The sequence below is a fragment of the Nothoprocta perdicaria genome, unplaced genomic scaffold (assembly GCF_003342845.1).
Source record: "Nothoprocta perdicaria isolate Ctin4 unplaced genomic scaffold, notPer1 scaffold_88, whole genome shotgun sequence".
Classification (NCBI taxonomy): domain Eukaryota; kingdom Metazoa; phylum Chordata; class Aves; order Tinamiformes; family Tinamidae; genus Nothoprocta; species Nothoprocta perdicaria.
Window position 1 is genome coordinate 1,011,292 of NW_020456176.1, and position 14,998 is coordinate 1,026,289.

Consider the following 14,998-nt stretch of genomic DNA (forward strand, 5'->3'; position numbering starts at 1 on the left):
TGTTTCTAAATCTCTCTCATGTTCCAACACATTATATTTCTTATTCCATAGCATATAATTGCCTTTGCTACTAAGAGTCCTAGTTCTTTGCTTAAGCTGTGTCTCAGAGTTAACAGAGTTGTCAAGACCTGGTTAGGTTTCCTGGGCTGTACACCCAGTTTGGCAAGCCTATGAATATCTAGTCTTGCAAACAAGATTGAAGTCTAGTGATGACATACACTGTTCATGTGCAATAAAGAACATGCATTTGAATAGAATAAGATAATGTAGTACATAGACTGAGGAAGACTTGTTCTTAAACATGAATCCTGAGTCTTAATCATTACTATTAATCATCATAATAACAAAGCAACTTTATTGTTGTTTTGTCTTGTGTTCTGACTGGAATCCTGACAAAAATCCAAGCACACATATCAGGTCATTGCGTGCAAATGCTTCATTTAGCCTTTTCTGATTCGAACAGTAGCAGGAGGTCTGCATTGTTCTGAGAGGAATTAGAGGAAAGCAGAGCTATCTTTACACCAACTCCTTAAAGACTATTCTACAGGAAATATAATAGTACGAATGTACATACATCATCCCTGGATTAAATGTAGCTGCCTTGTGGTGTAAATTCAGTATGTGGACAATAGAAGCTCAAACAGATGTAGACATATAGATTTAAACGATTGTAACAGCTCTAATCATGACTCCTGACATCTTAGAATCAAAACTTCTAGTTCATACACATACAAGTGTAACTGGTGCCATCTACTGATAATAAAAAAGTATTTGCTAGTGATAGAGATTTGCAAACTCAGAGATCTCATAGTTTTCTTCCCCTACATTAAAATGCATTTACCAATTTTAAACTACTTTTTAAGTATTTATTATGTACAATGAAGGGTTACTGCAATAAACATCAAAACACAGGGAGCAGTAATTTTATCTTATAATTATGTGATTAATATGTACCTAAAAGCCATATAGTACAAAGTGTGTGTATGCTATTCTGACTCCCCAGAAATCTTCTACTGAAATGATAAAATATTATATAAAATTCTACTTACCCCTAAAAAGACTATTTTTTACCTTTCAAAAATTGAGCATGTTTCCTAAACTATCACCTTTTCTTCTTTCCATTCACTAGACAGCATCTCTCACCTTTCTTTCCTTTATTATGTGGAGATACATGGGAAATTACTCCTAATTTCAAAATACTCATTATTATTTCTTCTTTGTAATATGTGTATCTATAGCTTTGTCTGATTAGGAAGTAATGCATTCTGCATAAAAATGTATTAGTAGTACCAGTAGTACCGTTAGATTCCAGTACCACTGAGGAAGTTCTCTAGAGAACTGGGTGAAGCTCTTTACAATGGTGGATAACAGGAATATGGGAGATGACACAAATGGAAGCACAAGATATTCTGACTGGACAGAAGGGAAAATTTTAATCGTGAGGAGAGTCAAGCAGTGGAATTGGCTGCTCTGAAAGGTTGTGCGTTCTGCTCCTGTGGAAGTCTTCAAGATCCAACTGAAAAAAGAAACCTGGTCTGATCCCATAGTTGATGCTGCTTTGAGCAGGAGGTTGGACTAGAGACCTCCTGAGGTCCCTTACAAAATGAGTGATGATTGAATGACTTAGAAAAAGAAACAGTTGGTGCTGAAGATGGGATAGCCCTGCTGTTTGCATTTTTGGCAGATAAACTTAGACTGTGGTCTAATTCTGTGGATTGATATCCATTAGCGGGTAAAACTATAGCAGATGAATTTGTCCCTGGGGCATGTCTTTCAGATTATTTAACTTGAAAGAAATATGTTTTTTTGTGCTCTAATATACATTTCTCATAGAATTGTCTTCTATAGTAAGTTAAATCTATAAATGAACAGTAATGGTGGCAATAGAAAATATTAGAAATGTTATTGTGTTTATTTTTCTGTAAGGAAGTATTTGAAAATGATTAGAAAAGGGTTAAAATACTTAGTTCTAAAGAAAATATTACAATACAAAACACATCTTTGTTATTTCAACTAGGTTGAAAGGTGGTTTTTTTCTGTTTTGCTTTTTCTAGGAATGTCTGCAAGTAAGTCATGCTTAGATATTAGCAATGCGAGAAATCTGCAATAGAAAGGGAATAAAAAGCTGGCAGTTTTGAAGGATTTTTTTTCTTGCACTAGTATAATAATTGATGTTAGTTATTAATGATAAGCAATTATTTGTTCCTGACTTTTGTTCTCTCTGCCTAATGACAGACACACCTCATGTTCCGTGATTCTTTCCTTTTTAAAGGCACTGGCTGTATCAGGATGTGAAATGTTTCTCCCTGCACTGATGGTTACCTGTTGTCCCAAACTCTTCTAACACAAACACACACACACAGGCACACATTCCTTTTTTTCTCCTTGGCTACATGCAACAAAATAACTTCTCCTATCAGTAGAGTCTTTCTGAACTAGATATCCAGTAGATTGTAGAGTGTTGAGGATATTGTATGTGTTTTGAGTTCCTTGATTACTTGCAGTCTGTTCTTTTGTTTGTTTGTTTCTAAGTTAAAATCAGTAATTTCATCACTTGCTGTGAAAATCCTAAGATTTCTCCCTGCATTAACAGGTGCTTGTTTCTCTTTTCTTTTCCTCAGTAACTTTTATTAATTTCAACCTCTTAATTTTTCTTCTCCTTTTGTCATTTGTGTAAGCTATATTATCATTTTGACACTTAGGTGCCCTACTACTGCAAAGTTTGTTTTCTTTTGATGTTTTTCTTCTCCTTCACTTTCTTTTTAAATAAGCTTATCACTAAAGATGTCCATTGAGCATTTATTGCATTCATGATCTAGAAGAATCAGGAAATATTAATAAACCGAGTACCTGTGGATGGGTGTTACATAATGAGGGAAAGATTTTTTTTTTTTTTTGTCTGCATATATCCTCCAGCATTTTCACCTTGAAATCTTTTTCCAGAACCTCTTACAGTTATTAGAAACTGAGGTAGAGAGTTGGTTGAAAGAGTTCGAGAGGATAGGCCTTCCACCATGAGCCCTCTTGTTCTGTTGTTGTACAAATGTCTCTTGAAGTGAGAATACGCAGCCTGCACTCTGGAAATGCTGGTGCTTCAGCTTGTCTGCTAAAATTTAACCAAAGAAACAGCCAAAAGCATTGACCAGAAATTCCAGTTCTGCTGCCCTTTTGCGTACGCTTAGCAGGACATCCCATTCTTACCAGGTAACTGTGCTGCAGTTCCTTGCAATAGCTTCCTGGTGAAAATGGGTTCTCCAAATTGAATGTTTTGAATAAGCCTCAAAAAAAAAAAAAAAACCCAAAAACAAAACAACAAAAAAAACCACCTCTCATCTTGAGCAGCATTTCTTGGTCTCTTTTGGCAGTTACTTTCTTGCTGATAGATGCATAAAGCTTTATTGCCATGAAGTGCTTCAACAAATATGCTATGTGATGTTAACGTACTCTAAACTCTTGAAGATTTGCAATTATTCATGAAAATGTCTGCCTGATAGAAATAGTCCCAAGGTCCAATCCTTTTAGTTTTCCCATCTCCAAGAAAACAAAACTCAATTGATTGTCTCTTCTGTTTCAGACTAGGTTAAGCAACCAAATAGCTGTAACCACGTCCTTTGGCATTTCTTTCAGGCAATCAAGACACAGCTAAAAGTTGCCACGCTTCTGCATCCCTTTTTTTTTTTTTTTTTTTTTTTTTTTTTTTTTTTTTTTTTTTATAGTTTTTTTTCTTTTTTATTTTTTTGTTAAAATGTGTTTTCAGTGGCTCATTGCATATGGGCTTAAGAGGTAGCAGGTGTTAAATAAAGCCTTGGAAGGGGTGTTAATGTACTCTGGGGACACAGAGTTGAAGGAAAGAACAAGATAGCATGGATGGGATAGTGAAATACTACTACAAATCTTTGAGCATTGGGAAATTGTGCCTGCCTTGATAAATAGCACGTTGCAGGTTTCTGATTGCATCTGATTGCATGGATGAATGAGTAATATTTCTCTCTCTCTCTCTCTCTCTCTCTCTCTCTCTCTCTCTCTCTCTCTCTTTTTTTTTTTTTTTTTTTTTTTTTTTTCTAACCTATCTACTGGCATTTGTTTTGATAGCATTTTGGAATTTCTGCTTATAATTTCACTCAAATGCAGTTTTTTACTTCAGTGATTCTCAAATGCAGTTTTAGTTAGGTGTCTAATAAGGTTTCCCTTTCGTTTTTTAGCAGCTTTCAAATAATTATTTTTGTTATGATTTTCATAAAAAACAACTTCTTTATTAACTGATAAGTTTATTTAGCTTACATTATTTTTATTCTTTTTTTATCGTCCAAACTGAAAGTGAGTCTTCAAGTGAAAATTCCACTTGTTTACATGGATTCTGACACACTTGCATTATTTCTTCTCTCCCACACAGTTTAATTTACTTACCTTATTCCACAGTCATAACATGCAAAAGCTACTGCAATGTATAAATCATGCTCTTCCAAGTGCTCTCCAATTAGAAGCACTCATAGGAAAAAAAAAATCACATCTAAATCAATGTGTTTGATTCATTGTACTTATGAATAATACTTGTTTAAAGAAAAGCAATTACATATTGTTTTCTTAACACACCTGTTGCCTGTGTGTTTGTTGGTTTTTTTTTTTTTTTTATTTCTAGATCTTCCTCAGAACTGTGATCCTAACATTCCCCTAGTTGCTCAGGAATTAATGAAAAAGATGATCCGTCAGTTTGCGATTGAGTACATTTCAAAAAGTAGCAAAATTCAAGAGAACAGAAATGGTTCATCATTTGAACCAAGTCTGATATGTAAAAGTATCCAAATGAACCAAACGGAAAACTCCCTTCAGGAAGAACAGGATAGTCCTCTAGACCTCACTGTGAATCGAACTCAAGAACAGAATACTCAGCAAGGTAAATTTCTATATATACTTACTCAATGAAAAATCATACTGCTGCTCTTTATTACCTTATTATCCCTTATTATTGTGTTCTGGTTTCAATTACCTTAAAAAAAATCTATATCTCTTTACCAAATATCTGTAATTTCTTTCTACTCAAAATAATAATTAGTACAAAGAAGGAAAGTTATTATCCTATGTGATTAAAATGAAGATTGGGAGGAAAATTGTTATTGTATCAGCTTAACACTTACGAAAAAATAATATATTATAAGCAGTAATAAAAAAAAGTTAAATTAGAACTGTGAAAACATTCTTTCTGACAAAAAAAAGGGTTAAAAGATAAATAAGCTCATTTCTGAATGCATGACTTCTGTTATTGGCATGAAAATTTCTCAGCTTTACAGTATTGAATCTAAATCAGCTCAGCTGGCCTGACACAGGCCTGCCATAGTGTCTCTTATTTCATTTGACTTTTGTACTATGAGAAAAAGGCATTTCCTTCCTGCTGGATACCAGTATTCTAATTAGAGAAAAAAAAAATGTTGCCAGCAGGGACAGAGGAAAAGGGTGGCTGAATATTCTGTTGAAGACATAGCTTTTAAGAAGCCATGTGAAAATAAAAAGATAGAAGATACTGAATGTTTCAGGATTAAAGTTCATTTTGGGCTGTGTCGTACCTTAGACCCTTCATGATTCTTTCAATCTAGACTGTATTAAGTTTTGGAAAGAGAAAATAAAACTTTCCTACTTTGTGTCTTCAATGCCTTAATGATTATAGTTTGATGAAACAAGGAAACCAGAAAAATAAAGTCTGTCCATTGTCACTTTAAAAAAATGAAATATATATCCTTGCCTTCATGAACATAACTATCTAAAACTGCTAACAATGTAATCACAAGAAAGCTTTGGACTTTGAGTTTAATTTAGTTAAGCAGGAGTTTTGAGGAAGGATAATGACTGTTCTGTGCAATCTGGAGCATGCACAAAAGCAGCTTCTGTCTTTGGAATATGCACGGTTTCACGTCAATCCAGAAGTAAATGTTTAAAATTATGTATGCTCTCCAGTTATTATGTGTTTGTCAGAATTAAAGTGTCTTTCACATGTGTATTCATAATGATGCAGTCTGAAATTAGATGACATATTTAAAAAAAAAAATTTGATGTGGATGTGCCTTGCTTAACATGGTTATTGTAAACGAAGCTTAAATGCACTTTCTTTTTGACAGCAGAAATGCTAACTGTGAAATTCCTACTTCTATTTTGTGTGGTCAGCAGAGACAGTTCATGTCAGGGATTACCGTGTGTAATTCGAATCAGAGGGTATTTGCCCACTGTGCTTTGATGTGTCCCAGCTATAGACAAATTACAGATTTTGGAGATGTACTACTGGCCAGCTCAACATAGAGTTAAATGTGTGGGTAGTGAAACTACTTTTCTGATTTCAGCATCATAGGCTGTTGCTTCCCTGCACAATTGATTATTAAGAATAACGAGTTTCAGCATTAAAACAGGATGAAGTCCCCCTAGACATGTATGGTTGCTCCCTGAGCCTAAATAAATCTTTGAGCTTATTCAAAAGGAAGGCAGAAGGTGAATGGGGTAGGGATGGGAAGAAAATTCTGCTGCCACCCTCAGCTAATCTGAAAGTGATGATCCTGTGTCCAAAAAGATTGAAGTACTGAGGAAGTTTGAGATACTGTCATACTTCCTTTTTTGTTTTTTTAATAATCTTTCTCATAATGACGGTAAACAGCAAGCTTAGAATCATACAACTCCAGCAAAACATAGGAGACTGAAAATAGTTCCTTGGCTTGCATTTATTGGGTTGTAATTGTAATTTACAGTGCTATCTTCTTTAAGATACTCTAGATTCTCAGACCTTACAAACCGCTGTGTTTGCTGTAGTGTGGTTCAAGTATTAAAGATACTAGTCTTGCTATGAAGTTTTGTGCCACAGCAACAAAGCAACCTTAAATTGAGATACAGAAGGATGCTATTCTTTGCTAAAGTACTTTTTTCTTCTTTGGTATGCAGACTTTCAAAAAGTAGGCAATTGTTTCTTTCCTAACAAAAACTTTTAATTTTCTGGCAATTTTTTAGTCTATTATTTTAGCTATAGTTATTGTTATAATTATTTCCAAATGAAGTGGCAGAAATAGAATAGGAAGTTCAAGATTTGCCCTGTCAATATTCAGTGTTCGAATCTTTGGAACTCAAATTCTGCTTCTCCAGTAAAACAGGTAAGGGTCTCAATACAGATGATTTAGGTTCCTTTTCTTAGTTAGACAAGTTCTTTGAATTTACAGCAGCCGTCTTTAAAATGGCTTATCTAAATAATAAATCCTGTGAGTCTTGAGTCTTTACTCTGCAACTCTTGGATGTCTTTTAAGAAGACAGGAAAAAAAAAAGCTTTATTTTAAAGATACTGAAAATAAAGGACGTTGTGAAAGTAGTGTCGGTGGATTCAAAAAGAACTTCCACCCAGTAGGACCCAGGCTGGTAGTGAGGACAAAGTGAGCAGGAGAGTGACCCCTCTCACGTCCTTAACCCAATGATTGTAGTTACTGAGCAATGAGCTTCGGGTAGTGGCCAGGCTGATGGGCGCTCTCCCACCCTAGGAGTAGAGTCTGCCAGCTGGAGACAGAGAGTTGGCCAAGATGATCTCACCCAAAAGAGTAGTTCATAACAACGAGTGGCTTCCTTGAAAAAGAGAGAGGTCTGTTTGCCAGAACTACCACAGAAGTGTCCATTTGTAGGAACTCAAGGATATCCAGTATTGCCTCTGTTCTTTGTTCTATGTTTTCCCCCGTTTCTCTAACATGACCAGTCTGGAGGAGGTTCAGGTGCTGGTAGCCCTTGCATGTCCCAGACTATTGCAGATAACCTTTGGTCAGTCTTACTTGTACCTTGGTGTTGTTACAGCTAATGTTGTCATGCTGAAAACTAACACCAGAGGTAGATCCATTTCTTTGAACATAAAAATAATCTGATTTGCTGAAAAAAGAGTTTCATTAGATCTTTTTGTAAAGCATTGCCATTAAGAAAATCAATTATACCTAGTGAATGCATAGGCAGCATTGGAGGAACCAATTGTCATGGACCTTGAATGATCATTTAGTTCTCCTGACAGTTTAGAGGCTCAATGCCTTTTTTTTTTTTTTTTTTTTTTTTTTTTGGGAGCTTGTATTTTCAGTCCTATTCTCTCTTTTACAGCTTACTTTACCACCAGGTAAAGTCAATTATGTTGTCAAAGTCAATTATGAAATACTGAAAATGGATTTTTTTTACACTTTGGTTAATTTCTGCTTTTTGGATTTTATTATAGAAATTTGAGGGTTTTTTTTATATATATATATATATTTATATATATGTATATGTCTCATGGTGCCTGTGAATATCAAGTAAAGTTGGAGAAAACGTTGCGAAAGGGACATGAAAGGGGACTTGGCTGCACAAGAGTCAGGGATTGGTAATTCACATTTTTCAGCAGCTAGATAGGCTGAACAATCCCTGCACAGTATTTCTATATGTTAGCTTTTCCTTTTGGAAGATTGTTGCTTAAAATATAATTTCACAAGAAAAGTTAAGTGCTTAAAACCTATGTCATAGGTATGAACGTTTGCTAACAAAAGTTCCTAGGCTGTCCTTGAACAGCAGCTGTCATGACTGCTCGTTTTTTGCAGGGGATGGAGTGCTAGATCTCTCTACCAAGAAAAGCGCAAGGTTGGAAGAGTCAAAATACGATCCATCGTGTTCTGAAAACTCAGTGTCTGGGTAAGCAACATTTAGGCCTCTTTTCAACTTATGTAAAAGGAAGTAACCCAAGCCTCTTATTTCTCTGAAGCCAAGTTTTATGTTCATAACATATTTGTAATGTATATACTGACACACACGTGCGGTTTTATATTTTGCTTTTGAAAGAATTTTTGTCCTCATAAGTGTGTGTGTCTATGTATATATCATGTTTCATTTGTCTTTTTTCCTTTTTTTTTTCTGTTTAAAGAAAAGTTATCAGAACAATCACCAAACTTTAGTTCATGTTACTAAAAATGAACTGAAATTAAATAACATAATAAAAGCAGTAGGATGATAAAGGAAATGTGAATGTATTCTCCAAGAGTCTATTTAGGAAACGTTGATTTTGGACAAAAATTGCAATATTGATATTTAGATTTAAAATGCTCTTCCACTAACATGAACAAGTTAAATGGCTATTCTATATAACATTCCTTAATAAGAGAGGGAGAAAGAGAGGGAAAGAGAGAGAGCTCTTAATCATCATACTTGCATCATGGTTCTGGCTATGGTGTGTGGTGGCAAGTTGTTAAATTTGTTCATTCAGCAATAGGAATGGTATTGCATCTGCTGAAAGCTACCACAAAACTAGTGAAACACTCTTTTTTTCTTTTTTTTTTGATTTTGTTATTATTTTGGCATCCTCCCATCTGCTAGCTGTAGCAGGACCCTTTTTGTCACCTGTACGTGTTACAGAAGTATTTGCTACAAATAGGACTGCAAACACAGTATTTTGCTGAACGATGTAAAACTGCATTTTAATAATTTGATGATACAAAGAAGTTTAATATGACTTTGTAATAGAAAGCTATAAGTAGTGGCCAGAAGTTCTTAAAACTGCGTTTATGCTGCCAAAATGGACTTGGTTGTTAATTACAGCGCTTTACCTTATTGTTGTAGAAGCCTAGTTTTGTGCCAGTGTGGGCTGTTTGTGTGTAGTTTTGTACTTAATACTGCAAATTTTCTATGAGGGGGTTGACTCTTTTATTACTTGTTTAGCGGTAACGTCACGTTTCTACTAACAAAAACTCCTTCAGGATTTGGGTATTTAATGGACCGTTAATTGTACAACTAAAATTATAACAGTGTCGCTCTGCAAGCATGCGAACAAGGGAGTATAGCAAGCACTTGAGAATATTACCAAATACTGAGCTAGGATATAAAGTTCTTGGAAGGGCTGCTATAGAAGCCACCGTACCATTTTGACACACTGTCCTACCAGAACTGTAACATTTTGCTAGGATAATCATTTAACTACCACATCTCAAAGGCTTTAAAGTATCAGAAGCAGTGATGTTACCGAAGCAAGGAGTATAATAAAGGAGTGGACCCTTCCCTTCCATAGCTGTGTGAGAGTCTCTCATACATCAGTTTACCATCGTTTCATTCCATCCATCCAGGAGACTACACAGACACAGAGAGGACTATGTGGAAAGAAGTGCTGAGTTTGCAGATGGTTTGCTCTCAAAAGCTTTGAAAGACATTCAGTCTGGAGCACTGGACATAAATAAAGCAGGCATACTTTATGGCATACCTCAAAAAACTTTACTTCTCCACTTAGAAGCCTTACCAGCAGGAAAGCCTGCACCTTTTAAAAACAAAACTCGAGATTTCAATGATAGTTATTCCTTTAAAGACAGTAAAGAAACTTGTGCAGTCCTACAAAAAGTAGCCTTGTGGGCAAGAGCTCAAGCAGAGCGCACAGAAAAAAGTAAACTCAGTCTACTTGAAACCTCAGAATTAAAATTCCCAACAGCTTCCAGTTACCTCCACCAATTAACTCTACAGAGAATGGTCACTCAATTTAAAGAAAAAAATGAAAATCTTCAATATGAAACTTCAAGTCCTACTGTACAATTAAAAATTCCTCAGCTAAGAATAAGTTCTGTATCCAAACCACAGTCTGATACTGCTGGTCTTCTGGATGTTATGTACCACGTTTCTAAAACCTCCTCAGTCCTAGAAGGATCAGCTCTTCAAAAATTGAAAAATATACTCCCTAAACAGAACAAAATTGAATGTTCTGGAGCTGTAACTCACTCAAGTGTTGATTCCTACTTTCTGCATGGGGACCTCTCTCCTTTGTGTCTTAATGCTAAGAATGGAACAGTAGATGGAGCCTCAGAAAATACGGAAGATAGTTTGGATCGTAAAGATAATAAGCAGCCAAGGAAAAAACGTGGCCGCTATCGGCAGTATGATCATGAAATAATGGAAGAAGCAATTGCAATGGTAATGAGTGGGAAAATGAGTGTTTCCAAAGCACAAGGAATTTATGGGGTACCTCACAGCACTTTAGAATATAAAGTAAAAGAAAGATCTGGAACGTTGAAGACTCCGCCGAAGAAGAAACTCCGATTACCAGATACTGGCTTATTTACTATGACAGATTCAGGGACTGGCAGCTGCAAAAATAGTAGCAAGCCTGTGTAGAATAATTGTTAGCAAATTGTTCTGTGTGTGCGTGTGTGTGCGCGTGTGTGTGCGTGTGTGTATGTATGTCTTTATACACACACTGTGTGAGAAATACATATGCTCACTCTGACAGAAGACATGAAATTATACAGTTCAAAAAACCACATACATGCCTTTTGAAAATAGTTTTATTCAGGGTTTTCACTGTGGACAGAATTATAGAGTTGCTCACTTAATTCTGATAGTGTGTATTTAATATAATCCTTGTATAAATAGGTGAAAAGATTCAGGTTTTATTTAGTAGTCAATAGCATAAAGATGTTTCGGGGAAAACAAGTATTTGTCATGTGAAGCATAATTTTTTATTGGTAAAGAACCACTGTACCCATTCAACAAACCATCTTATTACGGAAATATATGATCAAGGGTTTGCAAAACTTTTATACTTCACAAAATACTTGCAATAAATTGTAAGTAACTCAGATTATACAAATCAAGGGATTTTTTTTTTTTAAAGAGCTAGTTCCTTAAAAGGAAGTGGATTTGTGAAGTATTAGTAGGATATAGTACATTCTGTGAAAGAAAAAAAAATTCTCATCAATACTTAAATATCCAATACAAGTAAGAAATAAACATTTCATTGATAAAAATGTATGTTAGCAGTCATAAACTGCATTTTTTATCATTTTAAGAGAATTTTGTTGGTGGTTTAGCAGGAAATTGGTGTTTACAAAATGTACACTTACGAAACCTGAGAAATTACTGTAGTTTTAGAATTATTAAATATGAAATAAGATGGAATACTAAGAGCATAAAATAATTTAAACTTTATTAACATAATTTTCCTTTTTAGTTTGAAAAATAAGGTAACTTGTAAGGTTTAAGAAGAAAGCTGGAATGCAACTTAGAGCATGTTCATAATGTGCACAGAATGAGCTTGAGAATGGTTTTTTGGTTTAAACGTGCTGGTTAGTTGATGTTATGACTACTTAAAATTTATTTAAGGATTGTGTCACACTCCTATTGAAAAACCTCACTGTAACTGTAATGTATTTGCTGCTGACATTTCAAAACATTTTCAGTTTATCGAAATGAAAAACAACTTACATTATCATTTTGCTAATAACCAAATTTGCAGTTCAGGGTCTTGATAGAAAAACAAATATTAAACAGTGAAGCTGTTTTGAACTTTCAGTAATATAAATTCTTTTATAAATTTGGTAGGTAGAAGGTAGACAGTTCACTTTAAATATGTAATTTTTAATAGAATTTAAGAGAGACCAATTACCTTCATAATACAGTTTTTAAAAGAATTTCAAAATATTCACATTGGACTTTATGTGAATTGTGTTTGTTCATATGAAGGCATGTGCTTTGTGATATAAAGAATGAAGACTTGCTTCATACATCCAATATTGAACCTCAGTTTTTGCAAACATCTAATTTGGCTTGGGGAAAAAAAAACCCTTTTTTTCCAACTTTTCTAGATTTTGAGCACATGCACACACAATCAGACCTGTTTTTTTTTCACTTAAGTGTGCATGTGCATGTGTGAACTATATACATGAAGTGGGATATTAGACACATATGGGCCTCAGCATGTAATTTGATTTTTAGATAAATTTGCTACCAAGTTTGGTGATACTGATGGCAAAATCTGGCCCATATTTATTAACCTTCTTAAAAGATAACAGCTTACATTTTTAAACAGAATAAATCCTTAAGGAATTAAGTGAAACTGCACAGCCAGTGTATCACTACTTTGGTCTCTCAGATCTACACTGAATATTCTTCAGTGGTTAAGGTTTACTTGCATATTACAGAATGAATCCTTTTTTTAAGCAGAACTGTACCTAATGACAAGCAGGTCACAAAACAGCAGATGTCAGGGTCATCTTTCATTGTAAAAGAATTAAGCCATATTTTGTGAGGGCCAGAAGGATTAATTTGTTGATTTACCCCCACTGAAAAAAAGCTAAGTGTTTCAAGAGCCCTCTTTTTACAGTTTTACTAGCAAAAAGTTTGGTTTCAATACACTGCCTCATATTTGTACCGTACTGAAATTTTATACTCCTCAGACAATGCTATAAACTTGAGTCAAAAGTTTATATTGAAGGCAAGTTACGATACTCTTTTATATCATTTAAAAGATGACCTGACCAAAAAAAGACAGGATTCATAAAATCAGGGATCATTTTACTATTGACTTAACAGTGCTCAGTAGTTTTGTATGTAATATTATAATTAATTTTCAACATTTTAGTACTTGTATTTATTTTTTGGTCAGAAATAGTATATTAAAATATTTTTTGATAGTTTATAGATGATATTCAACCTGTAAGTGTTTAAAAGGAACAGAATTGTTTGTTTCTAATTATTAGGCTAACCTTTGATTACACAATTAAGGAAAGGCAGGGAAATGTGTAGATTCTCCTTCCCCAACCCCTGTGTATTCCATTAAATGTCATTTAAATTATACATTTTGAACTGTTTTATAAATTCAGTTACCAGTCACTATTTAGTAATTGACGATTTCTGAAAATTCTTGTTTCAGCAGAATTTTAAATGAAGGCGAAAGCAAGCCCTACATGCTTTCTACTTATTTGAATGTTTCTCAAGTATTTTATATTAAAAAACAGTGCCTCTGTTTTTAGAACTACTGCTCAGTAAAGCTGTTTAAACCATTTTCTGGTAGCTAATGACAATTTTATATTAAATTGTATATTAACTTTAGTGAGACTGATTTTTTTAGTTGTTTACAGTACAAATACTTGTATTTGTTTTTTAATTGCAGTATTTCCATTGTCGCAGTAATTTAGTAAAACTCTGTGGCTGCCTTGATTTTTTGACAGATTTTGTTAACAACTGATTTCTAGGCAATTAGTTATATTTATGCATAAATCAATTGCACTATAATTCATGAATTATTTATTACAATATTTTCTAATGAATTCCATGTATTTGTCTTGTGTTGTAAATGTACTGTAATTCTGTTTCTTCTTTGTGTTGTTATATTCCTAAATCTGATTGTATGAATTTAATTGTTTAGTTAACGTGTTTCTACGTTGTAATTTGTAGTAAAGCACTTCAATGCTTTTGCACATAAATTTACAACACTGATGTGTGATTGATTTGCTCATTCAGTAAAAAAAAAAAAAAAAAAAAAAAAAAGAAAAGAAAAAAGCTGTACACTGACTCATTTGACTTGCTCCTGAGGCACGAGGTTAATGGCAGTGGCAGAAGATCAAAACCTGTACAAATTAAGCACTTAGTGGCTGTTCTGCTGTGAGAACACTTATAAAGCAGAAATAGGTGTGTTAAAGAAGGGTTTTTTTCTCAGAATTTGTTACTCAAGTGAGAGGAAATTCACTCTAGAAAACTAAATGATCTATCGTAAAATTCTTTCATAAAAGCTGAAAATCAGCAAAAACATTAGCTAAATGGAACTGAACGCTTGTTTTCCTAATGCAGTTATCTATATATCTATTTATGTTAGCTTTTTGGTGGATATTTTCTTACCTAGTAAAGCCAGAAAATGAACATTTCAGTAAGTCCAGATTTGTATTTCTCTCAGTTCTGTTTTTTTCCTGAGTATTTGACGGTATGTTTTGTTCAGTTACGGGAGCAACTTGAAGTTGCTCTGTTAATCTCAGTTGTTGTCTATGGCTGAGAAGACAAGATAGAGCCCTAGGAAGGGAAATCTTTTGGCAGTCATCTTCTTATTAGAGTCTTTTCCCAACAGTTTTTTTTTGGGGGTTTGAGGAGATGGCAAAGATTTACCTTTCTTTTTTTTTCCTATTTTTTCGTTTTTAGTTTTTTATTAAACATAATATGCTGAAAAGATAGTTCTTAACCTTAAGCCATCTCCGCCTAAGTGCCAGTTTTGGGTTCCAGGCAGTCCGTG

At 34.2% G+C, this 14,998-nt stretch overlaps 1 protein-coding gene across 3 annotated transcripts in view; it reads left to right on the plus strand.

The window, feature by feature from the left end:
- Window positions 1-14,998, plus strand: part of LCORL (ligand dependent nuclear receptor corepressor like) — a 67,746-nt gene that overhangs the window by 37,250 nt on the left and 15,498 nt on the right. For 2 of the 3 annotated variants that reach the window (XM_026052376.1, XM_026052375.1), the window contains exons 5-7: window positions 4,640-4,894; window positions 8,568-8,658; window positions 10,080-12,302. In XM_026052376.1, the coding sequence (XP_025908161.1) occupies window positions 4,640-4,894; window positions 8,568-8,658; window positions 10,080-11,112 (1,379 nt within the window). In that variant the 3' untranslated portion in view covers window positions 11,113-12,302. Of the gene's footprint in view, window positions 1-4,639; window positions 4,895-8,567; window positions 8,659-10,079; window positions 12,303-14,998 lie in introns of those variants that run through there. The other variant, XM_026052378.1, reaches the window with a different exon arrangement.